The sequence below is a fragment of the Pygoscelis adeliae genome, unplaced genomic scaffold (assembly GCF_000699105.1).
Source record: "Pygoscelis adeliae isolate BGI_AS28 unplaced genomic scaffold, ASM69910v1 Scaffold407, whole genome shotgun sequence".
Taxonomy (NCBI): domain Eukaryota; kingdom Metazoa; phylum Chordata; class Aves; order Sphenisciformes; family Spheniscidae; genus Pygoscelis; species Pygoscelis adeliae.
Genome location: NW_008825251.1, coordinates 195,512 through 222,496, shown reverse-complemented (window position 1 = coordinate 222,496; position 26,985 = coordinate 195,512). Strand labels below are relative to the sequence as shown.

Sequence of the window (26,985 nt, the reverse complement as noted above, 5' to 3'; positions counted from 1 at the left end):
GAAGGCCTCTGGAGGGTGCGGGTAAGGTGCGGTGCTCGGAGGAGGTCGGGAGCCCCGGCAGAACGGGGCGGGTCGGTTCTAGCGCGGCGGCGTGTTTGGGAGCCCGAAGTCGTGAGGTTCCGGTCATAGGGAGCGTGCGGAGGACCGCGGGGGGGAACCTGCTGCGTGGGGCGCGTGTGCTGCCGAGAGCGGAGCTTCCCTCCCGAAGCGTCGGCGTGCTCGCTAAGCTTCCCTGATGCTTTTCCAGGAGGCTTCTTGCAAGGCAAGAGTGGAGTTGTCATTTCTTGGAATTTCCAGAGCGAATGATTTCGAGGAGAGGGCCTTTTTAAACTCCTTCTACATGGCAAAAAAAGGTGGAATCTGCCTTCCAAATACTGGCTAGATCAGTAGCGGTAAATTTCATGTCCCTTTAGGTTTTCTGTAGACCTGCAGAGTTTCAGGTGTGGTTCATTCCTTGTTTTGATGTTTTGGGGGTTTTTTGGTTGTGGTTGTTTTTTTTTGTTTGTTTCGTTTTGTGGGGTTTTTTTCTCTACAGAGTTGTTAGGCATATGCAGCTTTTTTTGGGCAAGCTGAAAGGTTTTTGTGAAAATTATTTTGAGCTTCTTCAGCGTTTAATGGAAGATACTTGAAAATATGTCATGATTTTCTACTCCTTTTGAAATTAATCTGGACTCTTATTTGTGATTTTTTTTTTTTTTTGAAGAATAACTTTATATGTACCATCATTATATGCATTACATGAGTTACAAAGTTGGTAGTAGGTCTGTGTTACATGAACAGAAGGTATTCTGGTAAAAACATGGTATTATACCAATGAAAGTGTTTTGTACAGAGTACAAAGGGCACAGATTGCACGGGGTGAGACCAAAGGTCCATGTAACTCAGGATCTTGTCTGTGATGCTGGCCAACAGTAAATGCCTAAGAAAGACTAGAAACGCAGGGCAATTGTACAGCAATACTTCTCTCTGTGCGCTCTTAGTCGTCAGCTAGTTGTGGTTCAGGGTCACAAGGCATCTCTTTGTTTAATGAAAAGCTTTTTCTGTAAACTTTTGTGCTTTTTTGTTTTGGGTTTTTTGAACACTGCATGTGGTTGGTTTTTTTTTTTTCTTTGTTAGCATCCACAGTGGTCTGTAACAATGAATTCCATGGCTTAATGCTGTGTGAATAAGGACCTTTGTTTTGAACCTACCGGATGATAGTTCATTCACTCCTATTATTTGGGTGAATGCAGTAATAGTCAGTCCCTATTCACTTTTCCATGCCACTCATGATTTGGCGGTCCCTATTATGACCGCCATCCCCCCCCTTTGGCCACCCCTCTTAAGGATGAAGAATCCCACCCCGGGTGTAGCTGGATATGTTAGCTAAATAACACATATGAAAATGTAATTGTGGGTGGGAGTTGTCACTGGTGGGAATTTTCTTGTAGAATCCTGGGTTTGGCCTGGTGCTTTTTCATGGTCCTTAATCACACTGATGTACTTGTTCATACCAACTACTGGTAGAGCAGTGGTGAGTTAATTCTGTGCATGTGTGTAGATGACTTGAAAAGCTGAATGTAAGTGCGAGTAAAATTGAGCCATTACACATAAGGATGATTATAGTTGTAAGTGATAGTACTATAGACCAAGAGGTAATAACTTGAAAATGAGGTTAGCGTGCCTTGGTTAAGTAATTGAGTATGAACTTCCAGGTCTCTGATATTGCTAAAGGGTTATGTTTTACTCTTGATTGTATTAATGGATGATGGTCAAATGTGGGTGGGGGAGTGACTTGATTCTTACATGTGGTGCAGCTCTGGTATAATATTCTCAGTTATGAGGTTATGAGTGAACAGCTTAAAGGATCTTGAAATGTTGGAGTGATTTCATTTCACTGGTCAAGTCTCTGGACAGCACAGTTTCTGCAGCAATGCCTGTGACTCAAGGTGCAAGGATTAACCTGTATGATTAAAAATCCATTTTGTGGCACACATGCAGGAAAATCTTCACTCTTGGGCTGTCTGACTTGGATCTAGAGGCCTGGCCGGTTTTGAGCTTAAGAAAGAAAAAGGAGAGAAAGTGTTTTATTAAGAGATTTGAGGAAGTTGAGTCTCTATACTTTAATGCAGAGAGTCTTGAGAGATTCTTAACAGCATACTTGCAGAGGGAAAGGAAATTAAATGTCAGAGGGATTCAGAGTATAATAAACACAAAATTACATTAGGGGGTTGAAGTTGAAAAATAAGAGGAACAATTAAAAAAAAAATTTGTGGTGACTAGTGTTACATGGCATGGTGGATCTTTTTTGTCTGAAACCTGAAGTTCCAGACTGGATGGATCTTGTGTATGCTTTAATAGCTCTTAATGCTTGAATCATAACTATTTCCTCTGTGGCCCCCATTATGCAGGAGGCTGCATTTCTTAAAGGACCATAGTGTTCACTTTAAGTCTTCAGGTTAGTAAACGTGACGGTATAGCAAGTGCTAGGAAGCTGTGGACAGGTTTGCCTGAATGTTTGTTCTGTGTTCTTTACATATCTCTCGGGTCCTTTGGTCAAGCTCTAGTACTTCTCAAGATGGCCACCAGACCTGTGTTTCTGTATCATAAATGGTCTGTGCTCTTTGTTTTGAAAGAAATAGGTGGAATACCTCTGGGGTTTTCTCTGGCTAATTGTGTTCAATAGCATTTTGTTGTTCGCAGCTATAATTGCTTTGTGTCACATTCTTTATCATCTCGCTGGGCAAAGCTTCATTCTAGTTCTTGTTGGAAATGTCTTCTGAGACACTGCTCTGTGAATTTGAGCCAACGCAGTGATGGCCTCTTAAGCAAAAGCCTTTGGAATATAAAGCACAAGGGTGTTTTCCATCTCAGGTGGATTTTGCTTCTTCTTTCAGGTGTCCTGAAAAATGGCTGATGATATTGATATTGAAGCAATGCTTGAAGCTCCCTACAAGAAGGTGAGAAAAATGTGCCAGTGAGGTCCCGTTTACCTTAATTTAGCATTATTCATGAAACTACTGCTGAACTGTAAACTAACATCCCTGGAGCCCTCATGATTTATCTTATTGGAGATGCATTACATGTAACTTACAAGTAAATATGTACTGTTAATGTAATTATATTGTGCAGTAGTTTCACTTCAGCGTGATGAATAAATGCCCATCTATCTCTCTTTGTAGACTTGCCTAACGATATCTCACCTCTACTCCCATGAATTCACCTTTGATTCCAGTGTGAACTGTCAATCATAAGGTAGTAATTGAGTGACGTATCGCTGTACCGTGGTCCCCTAGGTTTAAAAAAAAAAAAAACAAACAAACCAAACAAAAAAAAAAACCCAACACCCAAAACCAACCAACCAAAAAAAAAAGCAAAACAAAAAAACCCCCAAGAAACCAAAAACCTCTCCTAAAATTGCCAGGTCCAGTTTGGTATAGCAACAAGGTGAATGCAGTGGTTTGGGAAAACAGCAGGGTTCCAAGAATAACCTTTTCACCAGTCCCATGGCAAGTAAATATTTGAACAGTCTGCTCAGTGCAAGAAGAGTGAGACTTGCTTTTAATGCAGAAGACTGGTGGTGGTTAATCTTTTAACAGGGCAGATGGAAATCAATTGCTGAGTGAACGAATTTACGGAAATTCTTGGATCCCTGAATAGAATGTTCTTAGCAAGTAAAAGACAGTATCACAGTCTGCGGTGTCATTCTAAAATAAGCTCTTGTATTCTTCTGTCCTAGTTGTTTAATTAGGAAATGTCAATTTTTATGCAAAATTTTTATCAATTAGCGTAGTGATGTCTTTTACCTAAACCAGCAGCAAATGAATACTGTCTTTTTTTGGTTTTCACCAAATGGTGGTGAAGTGTTAACATTATGCATGCTTTAGCACTGGTTTCGCAAGAAATGTATATTAAGTTTAAGTTGCTTAGGAATTGTACTTTTGGTGTAACTGATGTGATTAAACTGTAAAGCAAGTATACAAATTTATATAGCAGCTATTGTTAGTCTATTCTACAGTGTTTATTACAACCATGTCATGAATTTTGGATGAGCATTTGTAAGTTTTAGGTGGTATATTTAGTTTATGTAATATTTAGCAGTTACATTAAAATCTTGAAGTGAAATTTGTAAATTGTTATGTTAAAATTCTTGTGTCCTGGTTTAACATGGATATTTTCCATGTAAACAGGTATGGAAATAGGGAATGTTTAGGCTGGACTGGTGGATTATTGATGACTTTCTTGGGAGTCGACGTTACTAAAGCAGTGTGAATCCCTGTTTGCTTCAGGGCGAGATGTGTGACAGAGGTGACATCAAGCTCTTACAACCCTTCAACGAAAATGAGCGAAGATCTCGGGAATGGCATCGGTCACAGGAAATCCATAGTGGCTGGCGGCTAGCGTAGCCACTGGGGCTTAGGCAGAGATATAGCCTTGGTACTGATCAGAGGGGCATACAAACACAAACCTGAAACTTCCTCTTACATTTTATAGAAATAACATTTAACCACTTGAGTGCTGAATTCTACAGGATAACTTGCTCTCTAAACCATGTAAGGAAGTATCTACAATTTAATATACACTTTTAAATGATGTAAGTCTTGTATTTTGTAATTGTATGACTTAAACTTAAGCAGCAAAGTGGTTAAACATGCCTACCTAAATTTTTAAAGCTTTCCACATTAAACTGTAAATAAGTAATTTAGTATTAAAATTTGTTTTGTATTTTCTTATTCCTATTCCCATTACCCTTTGACCACTTGAAATGTTTCCGCTTCGTCCTCACGATGTTCTTCTATCAACCCTGCTTAGGATGAGAACAAATTGAGCAGTGCCAATGGCCACGAAGAACGCAGCAAGAAGTAAGTATTTTCTCAATTCTCTACATTTGGGGGGAGGCTGCTGATTTTTGTAAACTTCCGAATGCATGTCAGTAGTGTTTAGGGAAATAAAATGGAAAAGCTTGATACTTGCAATTGCTGCAACTGCAGCAATTATGAAATTTTCTTTTGTTTACAAATGTAGTTACACCCTTGTCACTGATGTCATCAAAGTTGTGGAAACATTTAATGTTAGCATCAGATGAAAATACAGGCTTGGTAGTTTCAGCATATTGAATTTCTTTTTTGTTGCTTTAGCAATGCAATGGATTTTGCATTTAAAAAATGTATTTGGTGTAGAATTTTGTGATTTGGAACAATGCAAAACATTTAAAGATAACACTGCTTTCTTGAAAAGGTTTAGGGTGTTGGATCACCTCCCTCTATTCCCCCTCGCCTTTGAAAATGTCTAAATTTCTTGTTTCTAATTTAAATTTTATAAAATTATAGTATAACCTTTTTAAAGAACCAGAGTACAAGCCCACCTTCTTCAGGAAGCATAGTTCCAGGGTCTGAACACCTGCTGATGACACAAACAGTCTGGAATCAAATGAGAAATTTGAAGAAAAATGCCTTGCATAAAAGAGTCTATTAAATACCCCAAATAAGCGGAAGGTTTTTAAGTCTGTAAAATAAATTCCTTACCTTACAAGCATCATTTGGTGATGAGATAGTTGATGTAGGAAGAATAATTATGAATGTGATAGTTGAGTAAACAGTAACCAGTGCGTTTTTGTAATATACAGCTAAGTTAAGAAGTCGGCATGTATGCTGTTGTCGTCATCTGAAATCATACAGATGAAATGCTGAAGGGATCCAAAGAACATTTCTTCCCAGGTGTATAAATACTTGGGAAATGAGAAGTCCAATTCCAATGACAGACTTTATGCTGGAATCTAATAATCTAAAATTGATTATACCTTATATCTGCATTCTAAACAATACTGTGAACATCATTCTCATGTTAAATACTGAGACCTCTAAAACCCCATCAAAAGCAGCTGCTCCCAATATTTTTAAGTTCTGAATTTTTATTGCTTTAAAATACATATATATGGCATGTAAAACCCTGCTTTTATTTGGATGGCTAGTCTCAAAATATAAACTGGGATCTGAAAGAAAAGCAGTGGTTTTAGAACTGGTTCTGACCTTGGTTTATGGTAGAATGATGAGAATACTAGAACATATTTCAGTTCATTTCCTTAGTTGCTGTAACATCTCTAAGACTAAAGCAATGACATTTGTTGCCTTTCTGCCCATGGTCCCATTTTCAGGTTGGACCTGTATGCTCTGAGTTTGTATTTCTAATTCAGAAAAACAGTAAACTAAGTTTAGAAAAAAATTATATTATTGTAAAATAGAAGAAAGTCAAGGTGTTTTGCTACTGTTAGTCTTGCAATGTTATTTGTGGTGCGGAGTTTCACCTTTTTTCCACTTTCCTAATTGTACCCTCATGTCTGTTCAGAAATGTTGCTCCTGTGGTATCTCACCATTTCAGTTCTCAAGTTAGCAATTGCTAGAAGGTTAGTTATTCTTGTACCGCAGTTCTCTGATAGTATGAAGCTTTTTGACTCAGAATTTTGATTTGATACAGCTGTTGTTCCCCTAAGTCTTTAAAGAATGAACCACACCATTTTGTATGTGACTTGTGACAGTGTAGTCTGTTGCTGAAGACTAAGGTGTGTATAGGCTTTACAAGACTTCTTGCTTTGCTTATCAATTGTTTGGAGTGTCAGTGTCTAGAGGATATTCTTTCTTTACTTCAGTTGGACAGTACTGAAAGAAGAATCAAACTGTCAGGAAAACCATAATCTGCAGCAAACATCAACTAAAAAATAACATTAGATTCAGTGTGCAGCTTTCAATAATTGTCAAATCATACTAAATTTCTGTTTTAGAAATTGGAAGGATTAAGAATCTGCAATTTTACTAGATGTCTGTACTGTATGTCCAGCTTAATCATGATTGGAAAGCAGAATGTGGATCTTGACTGTTAGGAGTCTTTGCATGCAAAGAGGGTCCAGCTCACAGTTGGATAGCGAATAGTTGCTGTCTTTACTGAAGACTAGCTGCAGTTACTAGTTACTGGTAATGGCCAGTATATTGAGATACAGGTAGTATTTTTTGGAGCTATTACGATAGTGTTTGAGGGTTTTAACTTAGGGAGATGCTGGTAAGTGATGGATCCTAGGAGGGAGAGACTATGTGTGCTTAACTGTCACAAACTGCATTACAGTAGGAAGTGTGGCTAAGTGATATTGATGCTGATCATTCTGGATTTCTGACTGGTGTCATCTTATCAGAGATTGTGAAGCTTCTGAATATCGGGTTTTGATGCGGCAGCTTCTCTGTCCATACAAAAACATTAGAGAAACCGATGGGGTATTGTAGATAAGTAATCAATTAAAAATGAAATATTCTGGTTTTTAAAACCAAATCACAAAATGTTTCTCTTGAGAGATAAATACTAAGATAGTTTTAATGGGTCTTCCTAGGTGGAGAATGGAGAGCAAAAGCTGCTAATGATTATTAGGCTCAGTTAGATGTGGTAGCTGAGAGATTTTTACTTTAGTAATTGAAACTAACTAGAAGTCTTACTTTCTATGGCCATGTGTAAACTAACAGGGATGAACTTTTTTAAAAAGGGGGGTGGTGGCATACAAAGTTTTTAAGTGTATGAGTGACCACTTTGAAAAAAGATGGTGTATGTAATCAGAAGGCCCAAAAGGAGGAGAGGAAAAATTCAATAGCAAAGGATGTTTTGAATTTCAAAAGTTAGCAGCAAAGTTGGTTATTCCCAAAATTTAGTTTGAGGTGAATTACTGTCTTAAGTAATTGCTTGAGCATCTGTTTAACGTGTTTTATGTATGCATACATACAGAATTTAAAAACTAGGAGACTGTAAATTTTTATGGTCCAAGCCTGAGTGAGAGTAAAAAAAATAAATTGCAAATAACCCAAAAGTAGTCTGCCAAGAATGGAATAGTGGCTTACTGGTTTTCAGATATGAGGTATAATTGACTTACAGATTTTGAAAGTTTAAATATTCTAAGTAAATGGTTAAAATCATGAAGATCTGCAGTTTGCCCCAAACCTGTAAGAGCCGCAGACTTAGGAAAGCAAGTGACTTATGGGTGGGAGTAGCAAGTAGGAAGTAAAACTCTTAGGCAGTGTGTTAAGACTGATGGCGGGGAAGTATCAAGAAAAAACAACCTTCCTTTCCCTCAGACTTGCCTCTTCCTTTCTATTTTTGTTGTGTTTTGTTTTACTTTGCTGTAAAAATATAATTTATTCTTAGCATCTTGATGGTGTATTTACAGGGCGTTTGAAAGATACATGAAGTACCGCATTTAGTATGTACTAGATCTAATGCAGGAAATATCTTTTCAGTCCTTTTACTCTTCCTGGAAGCATTCTTTAGTGATTACAAAATTTAAAATAAAAAAGTGCTTTGAAGCACTTTATATTGCTCATGATGAATTTTAAAAGATTGCTGACATGCTTAACCACCCATTTAACAAAAGAAACTTGTATAAATACCAACAGGTAGAAACTTCTTCCTATCCATGTCTGTGACATCAGGTTAGAGGAACTGTGGAGTATGAGGTAAATAATAACACTGAGCTACATGTGTAACCAAAGTTGTATTTTTCTTTCTCAGGAGAAAAAAGAGCAAGAGCCGAAGTCGAAGCCATGACAGGAAGAGGAGCAGAAGTAAGGAACGCAAACGGAGCCGAGATCGGGAAAGGAAAAAGAGCAGAAGCCGGGAAAGGAAACGGAGCAGAAGCAAAGAACGCAGACGCAGCCGTTCTAGAAGTAGAGATCGCAGATTCAGAGGCCGCTATAGAAGTCCCTAGTAGGTTATTTATGTAGAGTTGCATGTGTGCTGCTTCAGTGTATGATGTGGAAGCTTAAAAGTTTCAGTCTCTGCTTTCTAAATTGGTCACTAATCATCTCAAAGAAGGTGAGAGGTTAAGGTTGAAGAGTGTCAATAAATAAGGAGTGATAAAGAGGAGGACAGTAACATATCCAGTTCCTCCTTCTAGTTTTCATTCTTACCGGAACGCAGAAAGATGCAAAAGCAAGTGAAAGAATGTGTACAACTGACTAGAAAACAAAGTTTATCACAAAATTAAAATAACGAGCAACTTTTCTACATGTCCTAACTATCTTCAGTATATGAACCGAACGGTTCAACTGTCAAAAAATGAATAGTAGTCTATGACTTTGGTTACAAGCTCATAAAACCTTCTGCTTGTGTTACTAAAGGTTTTTACTGGGTTGCTGGTCTTAAACACTTACTGCATAAACACTTCCTGTGTTTATGCATCCAAACTGGAAGCGTCTTGTCTTAGTAATGCCCATGCATTGCATATTTGCCCTGCTTTTTCTCAGACTTGTTTAGAGGCTGTGGAAGAATTCTTCAGTTCCTCTCAGATCTTTGGCTTGATAGAACTTCTGCTATAGGTAGTTCCTGACTAGTTGTAAATCATTTCTCAAAAACCATTTTTTCATCAGTGTTTATTCTATGTTTCTGCTGTTTTGTATTCCTGCCCTCCCCTTTGCTCCCCATCACCTCTTTTTGCCTTCAAAGAAGCAGAAAAACAGTGAGAACTGGGCTGCATGCTTGGCTTTCATTGATTACCTAAGGCTGCTGTTTGTGTCTGCTTTTGTCCGGGTCTCATCTCAACTGTTGTCAAATTTCAGACTGCAAATCATGTCAGAAGCAGGCATTTGAAAAGGATGTATTTTTTTAATCATGGCATGTAATGTCATCCGCAATGGAGAAATCGCTCTCAAGATATTTGAGAAGACAGTGTTTACCTTCTGATAAATTGCAGACTTCTACAGTTTTCTGCACATGAATGTTTTTCTAGGTGGCTGGGTCCCAATCCAGGGAATGCATTCCTTTTGGTACTCCTGGAATGCAAACAAAAAATGCCTGAGGTCTCAGGGTCTTGTTTTGTACTAAGTCACCTGGATGTTGGCGTTTTCATGATGAAAACATACTGCAACTCCTGGCTCTGCTAAGATGCAGTGGCATCCTGTGCTTCCATCAGTCCTGTGTACTTGGGGATCATAGAGCATACCAGCCCTGCTTTTACTTTGTCTCAAGTATCAGGCCTGTCAGAGCCTCTGTAAAGCTGCCCTGGGCTTCAGCTCTGAAGATTTCAGTTGTGCACAGTTGGCATGTTTTCTGCAGCTTTTTGGCACCTGTAAGATTATGGTAGCTAGTTGGGTTGTGCCAGTGCCACCGTTGTGGCTCCAGACTGCCTCATAGACAGAGGACCACGATCAAGATCTTCAGCCTTCCGTATGTGGAGGCTGCCAGTCTTCTCACCTCCAATGTGGTGTTGCGTGGAGAGGATGTCCTTCATCTCATCACTTGGTTGGGAGTTGCTGCATTCTCCTAGCTGTGTTGGAGGGTTTTGTTCTTTGTTTTTCCTGTTGTCGCTGGGTGAGAAGGTTCTTCACCTGGAGAAATTTGGGAGTTTCAGTGTTCCAGTCTTCCAAAATAATTTCCTCAAGTAGAGGTTGAAATTATGGACATTACTACAATAACCCATGTCTGTTTTAATGTATCAAGGTATGTTGTACCAGGAAGGTAAAATTGCGAGGGGTCTTTTTCATTGTTCTGATACTCTTCCATAGCTGCTCTGGGCAATTTCTCTGGTATTGAGAGACAGTGGACAAAAAGGCGAGATAATCTAATATCTCCTGAGGATACAAGGTTGTGCTTATTGGTTTGGCAGTGTTGTGTTCCCTGCTCCAGTTGCTGAATTGTTGCTTTCATTTAACCAAGTAGAATTTTAGTGTTTAAAATAGTTGAGTGGAAGACTGGTATAGGGCAACTACGTGCATCCCAGAGGAATTGGTACTGACTGTTGCGTAGCCAGAAGTTGGCCATCATTTGCTTCTAGGTCATGGATGATGCTCTTGAAGTGATACACATGCTAATGCGATTCCAGAATTCTAGTTTTGGCTCACAAGGTGCCAAAGAGAAGGACCTCAGAAGATGGGGGAGAACAAGTCTTCATTTCCCGTTCAGGACTCTTCAATGCAGAGACTCGCCTTTGTTATAGAGGAGGCTTTTGGGGAGACACAAGTTCTGGAGGTGAAGCCTCCTGCATCACCAGCCTCCTTTGAATCAGATACTTTTGGATCTACCAAAAATGATGCTTCCATATGAAGAAACTGTCTCTGTAGCAGTGCCATCAGCTCAGCATTTCAAAAGTAACTACCAGAATGCTCTTGCTGGCTGGAGAATTTGAATCTGGAATCCCACCGTGTGGGGCTGTTCAGACACTTCCGAGATCGTGTTACTGCAGGCAGTGGTGTAGCTGACTGCAACATCTAGTTGAAAATGCTTTGTGGTTGAATCTTTTTTTTTTTTTTTTTAATTTTACTCCTCTTCCTCATGATCTTTCTCATTTGCTTTATAAAGGCACCTTTTCAAGCTAATATCTCTAAACTGAGATGGTTTTGCTGTGGGGGGTGATATGGAAGCGTTTCTGCAATAGTGAGAAGAGAAAGTCTAGTATAGGTAATTCTGAAGGAAAAGGAGAAGAGTGTGCCACAGAGAACCTGAGGACTTTGAATTTGTCATCTTTAAGCATGAGATGGTGATTAAATGTTTTAATTTTTTAAAATTGGGTGACTGGTTTGCATTGCTTAGTGTTCACAGGGTTTTTTAATGTTATTCTTCTTGTGTATCTTGCTCCTTAAGTGTTTTACAGTTGCATTATTAGGTCTGTTGAGAGAAAGAACTTGAATAAGTATTCTTGCTCAGACATCTGTCTGACAAATCCCAGCTACTTCTAACGTACAGTAGAAGTCACTTAGACTGTCCTGTTGCTATTCTTGAACCAAGAATTTGGGCAAAGCTGCTGGGAAAACAGGGTTATTACATGAGAACTGAAAGTTCATTGTGATTCTCCTGGACTTTGTTAGCCAAAGCTTGCCTTTTCTGAGACTCTTTTGTTGGAGTCTTGGATATGACTGAGCAGGTGAAAGCTGATACTTTACTGGCTGTCTTCTGACCTGACTGTTGTTCTTGGGCCATGTGGTATCACGTAGGTTTAGGAAAAAATGTACCTAGCTGTGCTTTGGCTATACACAGGACTTAGTGTGTTTGGCTTATGAGGAAGGTATCTACTAGACATAAAGACAAATTGCTTGTGATTCGGTGCTTCCATACATGATAGCAGGAACCAAGCAACAATTGCAGAGTTCTTATGCAGTAGGAGGAAAGAAGAAAATTTCCCTGAGACCTACAGCTTTACAAGCAAGACTCCTTAGAAAAACTCAAAGAAATGTGTCCTGCAGAATACTGTTGGATCTTCAGAAGGTAACTTGGGCCATCAGCTTGCCCCAGGCAGCTTTCTGCTCAGTCTGTTCCAGTGGTCTGTTATAGCTTTAGTTTGCTGGTTTTCTTTAATGTTTCTCCCATGTAGTCATATAAGTAAGATACTACTTATTTGTCAGAATTGAAAACGGAAGAGAGATTTTTGGAGTTGGGTGGTGTGGGTTTTTTTTCCTTGGAAGTTGTGCATGTATTTGAAAACTGTTATTGTGTATCTTCTCAGGTTTAGACAAACACTTAAAATGCCTCTTTCACTGTTTCCTTAAAAACTCATGGTCTTGATTATTGACCATCATTTAGTTGGTCTTCATTTTAATATTGTGGAGTCACTGTAATTGGCTTGTCTTGCTGCATTTAATTCAAATGGAGAACACCATGTTCTACATCAGGAGATGTGAAGATGCAAGGTAATCTCATCTCTGATAAGAAGCCAGCCTCTGGAATTAGTACCAACATTCCCAGATGCAGCTTTTGGCAGTACGTGTCATAGACACTGGAGAACCTGAAGGGACGCTCTCAGCAGTCATTTGTCTGAACTTGAGTAGGAAAAGGAGTAATTTATCCTAGGAAAAAGAAATTGGTTTTGATCAATAGTGATCTCATATCAACATGTGCCTGTTTATGTCTTATTTTCTCTTAATAAGTAGTTATTTCTCTTCATAAGTAGTTTCTAAATGGTCTTTTTTCTTTATTTTTTTTTCCAGTGTTATACAGGGCCATATTTCCCTTGCTTTAACCCAGCCAGCATGGTTTTGGATCTTGGCCCACTACTTCAACCTGTGTCATGACATGTTTAAAAATGGGCATCCTCCTCCTTGTTGTGGATGCTGAGTTTAACTATAAGCATTACTGCTCCACTGAGTAGCAAGAAGACGTTTATCAGACAAATTGGTTGGCTAAGTTGACTTAGTGAAAGACTACTTAATGCCTTCAGACTGCCGTGTCTTTCGGGGTGTTTTCACATCAATTTAGTCACAGCAGAAGGAATCAATTCTGTGCAGATGGGAAGACAAACCCCCTAGCATTCAGTCTGTGCAGCAGTGCCTCTGCCACTTGGTGGATATACAGGAAGAACATTAACAGGTGGTGTTCTTTGCCTTGTATCTACAAGGATATCAAGTTCAGGGAGAACATGATAGGATGAATCTTACTATTCATGACAGTGTCTGTTACCCTGTGCCACAATAACTAGCAAGAGAACTGTCCTTAACATGGAAGCCATGGGCAGATTGCCATTTGTTCTAACAGCCTTTGTGAAGCCTGGAGAACTAAAATTAGATTCAGCCAAGAGATTGGATTCTTTCTGTGGTGATATGTCTATATAAGGTTAACTGCTGGTTTAAATGGTTCTGTGTTTTGATGTCCATTAAGAACTTTAAGTAAAGGAAGCTGCGTTTACATATTCGTAGCGCTTCAGTGGCTAGAGCTGAGACAACATTAGTGAATGCGTCCCTTGCAGATGTCTGCAGGGAGCTACTTTGGTTTCCCCTTGAAACCTTCAGTTTTAAAATTGAGTTTTAAATTTACTCAAATTGCATTTGAGTAAATAGTCCTGCCAGCACCCCTTTGCTCAAAACTCTGAGGCTGAGTTCCGGGCCATTAATGTACTACTTTGCAGTCATCAGTAGGGTGTCCACATATACATGTGGACAAAAAAAGTGTAAAGAAGATTACAGCAGTAACTGTAGCTCAGAATATTTTGCACATACAAATGTGCCATGTCTGGCTGGCTCATGATTGAGTTCTTCCTTGGAGTCCTGCATATTCTGGCATTTTGCGATGCAGATGAAACTGAGCAGGGAGCATATTCTGTGCCTTTTGGTTTGGAGTGCTGCACGTTGCTTATGCATGCTATGGGTGCTGCTAATGGAAAATGTTTACAAGACCAGGTGCAAGGGTGGGTGAGCACTTGCAATGTGATGTGACTACAGACAGGGAATCTTGAATTCAGGTACTCTGGTGAGTAATGTCTGTCTTTGCTTTTGCCGTAGTTCTGGTCCAAAATTCAACAGTGCCATCAGAGGGAAGATTGGTCTGCCTCACAGCATCAAATTAAGGTTTCTGAGTTTTCTCTACTTTTTATTGTATCATTAATAGGTTTTTGTTTAAAATCAAACTGATATATTTGAAGGTTTTCTTATAGTCTTGTTGATATCTCTTTATAGCAGACGACGCTCCAGAAGCAAAAGTCCCTTCAGAAAAGACAAGAGCCCTGTTAGGTAGGAATTTTTACACATGTGGTGGGGTTTTTTTTGGCTTGGGTTTGGTGGGGTTTTTTTGGTTGTGTGGTTTTGGGGTGGTATTTTTGTGTCCAATTGACATTGGAAAAGTAATGGTGAAATAACGCATGACTGCTTGCTCTCCAGCTTGTACTCACAAGTAATGCTGGAATTCATTCAGAAAGCCCATGAGAGGAGAGCATTGAAAATATGTTGCTTTCTCCCCATGTCATAAACTATCTCTTCCCTCCCCATGACAGTGTACAATTGTAAATAATGTCAGTTTGCAAAACATCTTGCTTTGCTTTTTTGTGTTTCTGTATTCTCAATCTTCTTCCTGTTAATTGTGATTTAAATTAGCTTGCTTTCCTGCTAAATCTTACTTTAATAATCTTAAGTACAGAATGGAAAAGTACTGTACAAATGCTTCTTTTTCCTATTCAGTATGTATTGATGTTATTTGTAGAGAAGCCAGGTACCTTTGAAATCCAAGAGGTGGTTATCCATTTTTAGGCTTCTCATTTAAAGGAATTGGATTTAGATAGCTGCTAATGAGATTATTCTCTAAATTAATGCAGTTAAATTTAACCAATCTTGCTTTGTTTCTTTTAATTATTAGCAAACTCTTACTGAGATAATTTAGTTTAAATTTTTCTTGTGTATTCTCAGTAATTTTTTTAAATATTTATAAAAATATAAATACATATTACATGACTGGAAACTCAGTCCAGGATCCAGCATGCTAATTCTGTCCAGTACTTAAGTACAAGTCAAATTTTTTTAGATTTGAAGCTTTAACACCTTAAAAGCGGTGCATCTAATTTCAGCTAATGATCAGTATAGAAATAAAATTAATCTAGTGATTCTGGTGTAAAGGATGAGAGTAATTATTCACTATTTATACTTTTTTTATGGGTTAACAAGCTGAAACTGTAAAATGAGGACTGGGAATTCTTTTTGTATAGATGTCAGTATTGTTTATGCAGTGGCTGTAGTGACTCTGAAGTGACTGGGTAGATGTAAGATTTTAGTTTGCAAAGCCAAAAAAAAAAGTTCGTACTACTCGTCTGAGAGTTCAGACAGCTAGTCTGTGATCATTAATCCTGTTTTCCTTTGTTTTCCTGTCCTTTCATCTCATCTTTTTGACTGCAAGCTTCCTGGTGGAACTGTTACCTGTTCTGGACAGTAGCAAAATGGCACCTCTGTTTAGTTGGGGCTTCTGTACTTAAAATACAATTTGCCAGTCATATTTAATGCTTACAGTTGAAACAGAGATGTTTAGTCATGTTAAGTAAAAATATTATTATTATTATTATTATTATTTTAATATTAGGTATTCCCTTCGGTTCTTGACCCTGCCTTTTTTAATATGGCAGGTGTATTTTTCCCCCATCAGACTTCGAAGTACTGATTATTTAAAGTTTCGTGCATGGTCCAGAGATGAGTTATCTTAATTCAGGTTATTTTTTTTTCTTTTTTAACTGAACTTTTCTCTTTCCAGAGAACCTATTGATAATCTTACCCCTGAAGAGAGGGATGCTCGAACAGTATTCTGCATGCAGCTGGCTGCAAGAATTCGACCGAGAGACCTGGAGGAATTTTTCTCTACAGTAGGGAAGGTAATTAATAGGGACATTAAAATGATTCTGAGTACTTCCTCAAGCTGTCCTAGTACAGGATTGATATTCTGCAGAATTGTAATCAAGTGGCTTTCTGGAGCTTCCTATACAGGTTAAAGGAGGGGGGTGTGTGTGAATGATGACCAACATTCTGATATAGTTTCATGTTCAAAGCCTTTAAGGAGTTCATTGTTCAGCATGTGATGTGATGGAAAACATGGCAATGCAATTCTGATTCAAACAACTTCATTTTTCAGAAGTTTCAGTCTTTTGCAGATAGGTCTGCCAGTTACAGTGTAATTTAAAAATGAGTTCAACTTTTAATTCTGAAAAACTTTGTTCCATCAGCTGTAAGTTTCTGGCTTAAAGCATTACGGTGCTGCAAGTATTCTATTGCCCCTGTTGCTGTAGCATGCTACATTTGACTTTGAATGGCATCTTTTAATGCTAGCTTGCCTCTGGGATATGTTTGTAAAGGTAGCTTTATGCTGCTCCAGATTTGCAGCATAATTACAAAGCCATTGGCTTGGCAAATAATCATCCGGTTATTAATACCTTTCTGAGAAATGGACTCCATTAGTTTTTTTTCCTTTATCTCTAACAGCATTTATATACTTGCCTTTCAGGTTCGTGATGTGCGAATGATTTCGGATAGAAATTCCAGGCGTTCAAAGGGAATTGCTTATGTAGAATTTGTTGATGTTAGTTCAGTGCCTCTGGCAATAGGACTAACTGGACAGAGGGTCTTGGGTGTACCAATCATAGTACAAGCATCACAGGTAAGGAGTTGTAAACCTCATCTTTATTCATGTTGATGAATTTATTCTTTATCTTGCTGGAAAACTTACCATTTGAAAATTTAGTTACCATTGAATGTTTGGAACCTTACCAAGAATTGTTATTTAAGCTAATTATAAATGGACCTTTGTTTCCCATAGTTGACAGACAAATTAAAGTAATTCAAAGTGATACAAATGCATTTTGAAAATACAGATGTTAAAAAAGTAGTAATAATGAAACCTGTAATAGCATTACAGAATTGTAGTATATATTATGTATGCTTTCCAGCACGTATAAAAAGTAAAGTGTTAATTTACTAGATACAAGCCAGAATTCTGCATGCAGTTGTTCCAATTTGAAGGCTTTTGGAAGCTGTCTCTCTATACTTGGTCATGGCCTTGGATTTTGTAGATTTTAAGTTAAAGTCCAATGGATAGTGTGCAGATTATAAAACAGCTTGTATTTTTTGGTGAATCTGCTAGTTTTAATCTGGTAGATGTATACTGCTGATGTTAGAGTTTTTTATCAAATTCTTACAGAAGGTGAGTTTTTCTTCCTTCCTTTTCTTAGGCAGAGAAAAACAGAGCAGCAGCAATGGCAAATAATCTGCAGAAGGGCAGTGCTGGTCCTATGAGGCTCTATGTGGGATCATTACACTTCAACATAACTGAAGATATGCTTCGAGGAATTTTTGAGCCATTTGGCAGGGTAAATTTTAATTTGGCATGTTGTGTTATGGTAGTTTATCTGAAAAACCTAGATTAGTTGTAGAGCACTTGCAGCTTCTGGAAATAATTCAGCTTCACAGCTGCAAAACATTTGTTTCTTTTTCTGGCTCTTCTGTGTCTGTACATCCACAAGGTGTTAGATACATAGTATTGGAGAACAAATGAGAACCTTGATTTGTGGTGTGGTCCAGTGATTTTGAATGGCAGGTCTTATGAAGGAAAGCTGAGAATTCAGTGAGTACCTAAAACTACAAAACAAAACACCAAACAAAAAATCCCTACGTTATATCCTGCTTCTGCAGCTTGTAAATATCTCCCTCCTGCCACGTGATTGTGAATGGGGGCTCCATTTCACAGGTTAAAGCACAAAGCACAGAATCAGGTCTGAGTTCTGTTCACTGTGAGTGTAGTAGCTTCATCTGTTTCTGAGGATTTTTGCTTAAGTTTTAGCTCATGTTACTACCATGAACTAGCGGTGTGTCCCGTACAGCTCTGACACAGGCCCCTTTTCACTCCTGATATTAGGCCCCAGCTTGCAGCGTGGTAATATGTTTTTGTAGAGAGAATTATGGAAGTGAGCAGATTGAATCTGAAGTTTCCAGTGGAGTCATAATAAATGTTAGCCCTACTGTGCTAACTAAGGTATCATGGGTATATCGTTATTAGATAGGGGAAAAAGTAATATAGTTAATATTCTGCTTAATGGAAAAAATAAAAAAATTATCAAGCCCATAGATGTTTTTTCATACTATCTTTGGATATTAACTCTGCCTCATATATTCTGTAACAGTGCTTTTTCAGATGCTTTATTCAGATTCAATATGTGTATCCCTTTAATTCTGTTGTGCAAAAGCCTGGAAAATTGCAGCAGTTTATTAAATTTTAGTCTACGTGGCTGTTCTTGTTTTGTTTTCTCTCAAGGTCTGGCAGTAGAATTAATGTAGTTCAGGAGGCTTACATGTAGAGCTTTGAAGGTTTTACCTTCTCCTGTTTCCATATACTCCAGTCTTAAACTCAGTTCTTCCTCTTACTTCTGTGTTGCTGTCTCTTCCCAACGCTATTTTATGGCTCATGGATGACTTACTGAATTCAAAACTTATTAGTAACTGTAAACTTCTAGGAGTTCCCGTATGCCAATAATTATTTTAAATGTGCACCTTTTTCTTAAAGCCCCTGGTCAAAGCCACGCAAACTGCTTTTCTTACCTTGTAAAATGGAGTTTCTCAGCGTATGAGATGCCATGACTATAATGTTTCAGTTAGGATTTGATGATGTCTGCATGCTCATTGTCTGCTAGAATGTTGCATCAGGACCAAGCCTCTGCCTGTAGCTGGACTCAACATAAAGGATAAATTGTACATCACCCTTATGTTTACCTCTTTCTGTTTTAGTATCAAAGTACATATCTAGCTGCCTGTACACTAATTTTGACTGGAGGAAGGAATGAGGAACTGACTAAAAAAATAGTGGTTTCACATTCATATATGTATATTTGGCAGGGCTGTGTTCAGGTTTTGTTTTGATATCTTGTGGTTTGTTCCAAAATGTCTGATAATAAGTAGCTTTATTCTTTATTTTTAGATTGAAAGCATTCAGCTGATGATGGATAGTGAAACTGGACGCTCAAAAGGATATGGATTTATTACGGTATGAATAGAGTTGCCAGACTTCTTAGACAATATCTGAGTGTAACCTTCCCATTAGTAGTATAGCTTACTCCGCAGTCTCTCTTAAGTCTCATCTTGGAAATGTCATGTTGCAGGACATGCAACAATGGCCTTTTTCTTTGTTTCTGCCAGTTCTCTGTGGGTATTGTGGTTGAATGCACATGTTTAGAATGGAATAGTATGCTTTGTGGCCAATGCCTGGTAAAGCAATGCTGTCTTCTGCAGGCAAAGATACTAGTAAAGACCGGCATTCTCACAGTGCTGTGAAAATGATTGAATTTGAGCTTTTTAGGGGAAATAAAATTTTAGAGGCTAAAACTTTCCATTGAAAACATCTTTCCTCTTTATCCTCAGATACGTAATTTTGTGAACTTGGGTTTCTTGACTGACCTGACAAATTGTCATGGAAAAAAAAGTCTCAGCTGGGACCTCTGGCACTGGGGGACAAATGAAACCAAACTAACTATATAGTTGGTATTTGATTGTTTTAACACTGACAAAATATTTGTATATTTAATTTGATGTTACGCAGCATAAAGCAGAACATCTGTTAGGATTAGCCAGTAAATGCATGGCAGTTACAGGGTTACAAAGGAAATGACTCATTCTTGGAAAGTGTTGAAAGAGAACCGCAGCCATGACTTCTGTTGATTGCAATATCTAGATGCTCTAGCTTCAACAATAATGTATATTTACATATATTCTTACTAAATATGAGAAAGTAAATATCCAAAATTGTGTGTGCTTGGTTTAAATGGAAAATAAGGAGCACATTTAAGTTAGCTTGTAGCTACTGTTACCTTAAATTTAGCATTTCTCATGTTTATGTAACTGTGGATATTGCATACAGTAGAAGTGTTGTTGAAGCCTGTAGGCAGTAGTACTGAATTCATATTTTTTCCAATCTACAGTTCTCAGACTCTGAGTGTGCCAAAAAGGCCTTGGAACAACTCAATGGATTTGAGCTGGCTGGTAGGCCAATGAAGGTTGGACATGTAACTGAGCGCACTGATGCTTCCAGTGCTAGTTCATTTTTGGACAGTGATGAGTTGGAACGGACTGGAATTGACTTGGGAACAACTGGTCGCCTTCAGCTGATGGCAAGACTTGCAGAAGGTATGTGTGATGATTAATAGGAAGTGTGTGAAAACACAGAAGTTCACAGAATTTGAATTAATACACCCCACAGAATATTATGTGAAATGCATGGAATGGTATTTTTAAGTTTTTGATGATAATAAGATTTCTGATACTTCTGTTACTGCATCCCTAACTGAGTGAAAGATGCTTGCTACAAGGCACGTTCATATTCTATTCTAGGTACTGGTTTGCAGATTCCCCCGGCTGCACAGCAGGCTCTGCAGATGAGCGGATCTTTGGCATTTGGAGCTGTGGCAGGTAAGAAATGATGACATATTTATTTTTCAAAACTACTTTATGCTTTATAATTTTGAGACGAGGTACTTACTTTTGTGATCTTTTAAAATGAGAACATAGGTATTACAGCGTGTTTTACAAACTAAAACGTTGCAAATCCATGAGCAAATAAACAGTGACAGTATATGACAGCTTTGATGGGCGTGATTCACTTTGCATTATTTTTGGCAAATATGTTGTAATTCACTTAATTCATCCCAAGCCTTCATCTCTTTACCTTTACTATTCCCTGTACTAATGGGGACTTTCTACTGCAGTGTAAATGCTGACTGTTAAAAATGGCAGGCTCATAATTGGAAGGGGATTGACCCTTCTGAAAAAACAGAGCTGTACCAGGGGCAAGAAGGTTATTAGGGCTTTATGGGGAACATGGCAACTAAGACTACAGTAGTGTTAGGTTTATGCAGTGTATGTCCTGATGAGGAAGGACACACTATGTCAGGGAATTTGTGTGTTGCTTGGAATTGACTATAGTTTGTGTGTTCTGCAAGTGGGTATGTTGGAAGTGTTACTGAGACTTCATTTTGTTGTGAGAGGGAACGAGGCTGAGGATATGACTGCTGCTGCTAGTTCACAACTGGCCTAAACAGCAAACTGTTCAAGAGGGCTTCAGAAGTAGAGCAATGAGTAACCTCCTGCAGGAGATTAGGAATTTACAGAGTGGAATTTCTTCTTGTTATTTTTTTATTAATACAAGAACAAAGGGCATGAACCTGTCGTAGCAGTAGAAAAGACTTGAATGTCACAAGTAACTAGATGCTGGAATGTGTGAGAAGTTTCAGGAAATCAGTAAAGAACAGGTGGCATTATTTTGTTTGTCTTCCAGCAGAGTTTGTGACAGAAGTGATTCAGACTTAAGATACACCTGAATCACGTTAACTAGAGTTCGGGTGCAGTTTTGAGAAGCGCATACATGTGAAACTGTAGACAGCTGCAAAAAGAATATAATAGGGTCTTACTATAGATACACCCTTGGAAGGAAAAGGAACTGGCTAGTGAAAGAAAAATGTGGGTTGAGGAATAAGGGTTTTCTTCCTATTTCAGAAGAAAAAGATGAAAAGGACACAGTGGCAAGGAAAAAGCTATCTAGTCCAGAAAGAGAAGGAAAGGTAAACACTGCTAAAATTAGATCACCTCTAATGTAGGTGATAAAGTGGTGTGACAGTCTTGCTTGGAAACAGGTGTAGTTAATGAGAAATGAGAAACATTTTTAAGAAACACCAATCCTTTCCTTACCCCCATATTTGAAACAAATAAGCCAAAGAAATCCAAACTCCCCAAATCAGGAACATGGCCAAAAATGTCTTGACACAGCTGAACTGTTAGGATAGCATGGAATCAGTATGAGAGAACATGGCTGTGGAGGAATAAACGATAAGGCTTAATATAGGTTTTTGAAGAATGTGCATGTTTAGTAACTGTAGAAGTAAAAGTGGTAGGAGTAGCATTGTTTATTCCACTTGTATTGTACAAAAGGAATAATGCAGGCGTTTGCAACTTAAGTAACTTTGGAAAAAGATAAAGCTTTTTACTACCATAGAGTCATGAGCTATCCCCAAAGTGAGATTTGGTTATGGATTAAAGATCTCTTTACTCTTGTTAGAGAAAATTACTACCAGGAATTATGTCATTATGGGAGACTTTAACTTCCCTGATACAGATTGGAGAAGAATTGCTAGTAATAATGGTGGGGCCCAGATATTCCTGGATGTGATATCCGACAAATTTCTTCATCAAACACTCACTGACTCATGAAGAGGGGATGCTATTTTAAACTCAATTTGGTAAGTAATGAAGATGTTATGGATGAGAATAGAAATGACCATTGACTTGAGGGATCATGAGTTGCTCAAGTTTAAATGGAAGGATAAACAAAACAGGTCTGTAACTAAGGCTTCTGATTTCAAAAGCGGTGGTTGAAGAAACAAGGCAATAAAGTCGTCTGTCTAAGCAGCTTGGGTGTTTGAACAGGCAGGATGTAAAAAACTTCTTCAGTTCCAAATTGCTAATGCTATATTGGATCTGTATTCCACAGAAAGAAGAAACAGTCCTTTTAGAAACGGGCTCCACACTGAACTGGGTGATTAACTATCTCAAAAGAAATAAGGAATAAGCACAGAGCCTATTCTTCATAGGAAAAAGGACTGATAATAAAATAACATTTTTAGTTTGGGAAGTAGATAAAATGAGAATTACTTGCCAACAGTCAGACTAAGTTAGACCTTGTAAAAGATGTGAAAGCATAGAGGACAATTTACAAACTCTTGAAGAGAACAAAAAGGAAGTGGGGCTGAGGTTGAATGAAAAAATACTCCCAAGATGTTTCAAAAGAATATTACTGCCTCACTTTGTAGTGGGGACACTGGTCGTAAAGTTTGGAGTTTGAGGAAGGTAAGCTAGTAATATGGGTTTAAAAAAAAAATTATTCACAAGGTAGAAGCAAAGGTAAAAGTACAAGCTGAATGTACTCAGTTCAGAGTAGTAAGAAAACTCCCATCAAATTAGTGAGGGAATGGGTACCTGAAATATGAGGGCTGATATCTGGTATTGTCAATAAATATTTTAAGTCTGTGATACAATATATAGCTAGAACATGTAATTCTAAATTACCTGCACTTAAAAGGAAGGAAGAACAACATAATCTGGCCGGTTTCCAGTCCTGTTACTCTGACTTCACTTCTCTCCTTCAAAAGTCATATTGAAGATGGGTAAACTGGAGAATATTATTAAAGTATAGCCTACTTTCAGAGAAACTGCATTTGAAGACTAACTTTGATAAAACTGACTTTCCTAGACAGAGGAGCAGTAGTAGAACTCTTCTCTCTGAACTTTTGACTTGTGTCATTTGGAAGTTACTAAACTAGAGAAGTAGGAAGTACAAGACCTGTGAAGAAGCTGGCTCAAAGAAAGAGGGATTTTTTTCAGGTGAAAGCTGGGAAGAGGCTGCTGTTGAAGCCAAAGTTTAGGTGTTGGGCTGATCTTGTTTCATATTTACATGAGTAACAATGGTCAACAAGAGTAGGCATGAGGTGAGTAAATACAGAGGTTCTGTCAATAAGGGATTCTTGGGGTGTTGTGCATTGTTCACCTGTTCAGGATTGAAACAAATTCTAGTTACATAGCCTGGGAGCTTAGCAGTGAAAGATGGCCAAGGGGGAGGAAAATATCTAAATACTTCAGTTTATCAGTGAGTGAATATGAACTGTCAGCGTGATGCATTTTTGAAAGGGCAGCTGTGTTCCTAGAGGTAGCATATTTGAGCACCTGAGATGTAACGTACACATTCGTGAACAGTTCTGGTCACCCATGTTCAAGATGGGTTGAATCTAACTAAAATAGGGAAGTTAAAGAATTAGTTTTACGGGAGACCGGAGAACTTGGATATTATTCCCATGGAGAAAATTCCAGCAGGAAAAAGAATTGAAGCTAAAAAGTTGTAGCTGTGTACTTTCTGTTCTCTAGTAAATTCTGTCTGAAAATCTGAAACTTAAAATAACCATGAGGCTATAGAACATTCTTATGCTTTGTGGGACAAAACATGCCTTACTTTTCGGAAGGAACTCTGTTTATGAAAAAGATTGAGATAGTGTGCTGCAATAGAGGGATGAATAGGTGTTATCATCCAGGACCTCTGTTTGATCTGCTGTTCTGTTGTAAGTAATTACTTAGAAAACTGGGGAATACTTGGCAGGCTTTTGTTTATTTAGAGCTAGCTGTGTTTCGAAATAAACATGCAACTTCATTTTGTTTTAAGACACAAAATGCTTTGATAGATATTTCTGTATTTCTGCTTTCTCTGTGCTAAGCATGTACTTCTTAGTCATGCTAAACTCACTACTTTTACAGATTATATATACAGAACATACGGAAAAAGTTACTTTGATCTTAACTTGACAGATGTATTAATTTTAGTTTCCACATACTATTTAAAACTGCATGTAGGGAAGAATAAGAGTTGACAGTGAAGAGTGACAATGAATTTCTAAATTCTGAGTGAGTTTAGAAGTGAGAGGAGAGGACAGGACCATTCTTCAATCATGAGCAACAAGAAAATTCAGTTAGTTGATGAAAGAATTGGTGGACAGGGGTTTATGTTTCAGAGGTGGTAGATAATTAACCTGTGAAACTTGTTGCCACAAGGTACTGTTAGCTGATCTTCCTATGTTTAGAACAGACTCGACTCTCTGCCCTAGACAGAATTTGGACTGGTGATCTGTGTAGATTTGCCACATTTGGTGCAGGTGGCCTGGAGCATTCGGCTCTAGAGCCCCAGGCTGACTGAGATTTGGTACGTTCAGCTGTATGTGATGTATATGTGCAATTGTGTCAGAATTGCAGAGGGAGAAGCCTCTGTCCTCATCTAACTAAAGTGATTTAGGATATTGGGGGATTTATTACTTTTTTTAAACACATTTGTTTATAAAAAAGTTTGGGTAGTAATTAGCTAGGTAATTAGTTATAGATTTGGCCAAATCCATGCAGTTTCTGCAGGGAATGGAGTCTAAGACAGTCTTCCCCATTATGGTATTTCTCACTCTGTGGAGTTGAGGATTTCTTTGTGTACAGATCGAGATGGAAAACATGCTAAACGTAGGCAATTCTTGTTACAGCTTGGCCTTCAGAGCTTGCTCCTTCCATCGCTTATTTTTCAGTCTGGTTCCTAGTATGTGTTCTTCTATGGAAGTTGCTTGGGAAGGCACTTGAGGAAGACTTGTCTTCGGGGCTCTCACTGCCTAATACTTAGAGGAAAAAAATCCACTCCTATTGGTCCCCCAGTGTTGTGGAGGAGGGTTTTTTAGACAGGGAAAAAGTATGTTGGTACCTGATACCTTCAGCTATTTCCAAGTAAGCTTGGAAACTTACTTGGGGTCCATCACTTCACTGCTTTCTAGACAAGTGAATTAAGATGACGGTTAACTTTAGTCTTCTAACTCCCTGCGTTTGTGTGAATTGAATTGGAACATAAGTGAAGAGGCTTATGCTTACATTTCTTGCCTTCTGAAGTTTTCTGTTGGTTTAAAGATGTCGAGTATTGGAGTCATATACTTGGAAATGGTTAGAAAGTCTGCATTTGTCTGTTCCCATTACTTCAAATTGGGACAGCTATATGTTATTAAACAAGTGATTAGTGTTTTCTTGGCAAATTAAACGCTCTGAACACTTGAAAATGTTTTGAATTTGAAAAATACCAGAGTAACTTGTGTCATTATGACATTTATGTGGAAAGATAACAGGTGAAATACCACCTTATTCTACTTGAAATTAAATTTTAATAACTGCTTTCAGAATGTCACATTTGGATAACTGTGCGCTTAAATGTTTTCTGTTAGTAAAGATGCCAAACTTCTAATGCCTGTAGGAATTGCTGTAATTATTTTCTCATGGAACAAAATACATCTTGCAAAGAGTTCAAGCATAGCAAAGGCAAGGTGGAAATGATACATTGAATTAAAGGACATGGTCATGTCTTTAAGGTATTGTTTCTCTTTGAAATATGCTTACCTTTGTGGTCATGGAATCTCTGTCAAGTACAGAATATTCCAGCTGAGAAGTTGAAATTAGTGAAACTACTCACAACTAGAGAGGAACAGTGAGAGTGGGTTGAGGTACTTGAACAAGCTCTTAACCACAAAAATACAAGCTAAACAACCTGACTGGCAGGTAACAATACAATAATGCTAGCAAGCATACTAATTAACTTCTGTATATTTTTCTTTAGATTTGCAAACGAGACTATCTCAGCAGAATGAAGGTAAACTAGCATTTGATATAACTTGTCACCAGTAGGTTTTGTTGCAGATGTCTGTAAGTGAAATGCTTCTGGTTTGCCAACAGGCCAAGAAATTGCATTTTATTAGTGTCTGTAGGAATCATACTATGTATTGATTATTGACTGAAAATAACAATGTAAGTTAGATGCCTCACCTTTTCTTTGTAGTGTTTCCTCAGTGTTGGTAACATTCCCCAGCCATATGTTAGTCCTAGAAAATGTGTGGGTTTGTGTTTTTGTTTGTGGGTTTAGGTGTGGTTGGGTGTGGGGTGTTTTCCTGCCTTAGAGGGGTCTAGAGGGGTCTGCCTTAGGGACTAGAGGGGTCATTTGAGAATGAGGACTTTGGGGTTACTGTCCTTGGATTAGTCATCATCTTATTCTGACTGCGCAACCCTTAATGTCTGCATATGTAGAGAGAAGGTGGCTGTTACTTCACCTAAATTAACAGAAGCTTACAGCCTGTGGAAAGGGCAACCTGTAGGACAGTGCTTATCTTTAATAGATGTACTGTGATGATGAGCAACAATAAATGACAATCAGTAA

The 26,985-nt window shown here is 38.2% G+C and overlaps 1 protein-coding gene across 2 annotated transcripts in view; it reads left to right on the top strand.

Moving 5' to 3' along the window:
• The first annotated feature begins 2,585 nt into the window (after positions 1 to 2,585).
• The window catches only part of RBM39 (RNA binding motif protein 39), a 29,311-nt gene continuing 4,911 nt past the window's right edge, over positions 2,586 to 26,985 (top strand). Inside the window, exons 1-12 of one of the 2 annotated variants that reach the window (XM_009329325.1) lie at positions 2,586 to 2,939; positions 4,792 to 4,841; positions 8,521 to 8,715; positions 14,214 to 14,279; positions 14,388 to 14,441; positions 15,943 to 16,060; positions 16,687 to 16,839; positions 17,411 to 17,548; positions 19,150 to 19,215; positions 20,147 to 20,351; positions 20,556 to 20,633; positions 22,333 to 23,058. In XM_009329325.1, coding sequence (XP_009327600.1) covers positions 2,889 to 2,939; positions 4,792 to 4,841; positions 8,521 to 8,715; positions 14,214 to 14,279; positions 14,388 to 14,441; positions 15,943 to 16,060; positions 16,687 to 16,839; positions 17,411 to 17,548; positions 19,150 to 19,215; positions 20,147 to 20,351; positions 20,556 to 20,633; positions 22,333 to 22,427 — 1,269 coding nt within the window. In that variant the 5' untranslated portion in view covers positions 2,586 to 2,888 and the 3' untranslated portion in view covers positions 22,428 to 23,058. Of the gene's footprint in view, positions 2,940 to 4,791; positions 4,842 to 8,520; positions 8,716 to 14,213; positions 14,280 to 14,387; positions 14,442 to 15,942; positions 16,061 to 16,686; positions 16,840 to 17,410; positions 17,549 to 19,149; positions 19,216 to 20,146; positions 20,352 to 20,555; positions 20,634 to 22,332; positions 23,059 to 26,391; positions 26,425 to 26,985 lie in introns of those variants that run through there. The other variant, XM_009329324.1, reaches the window with a different exon arrangement.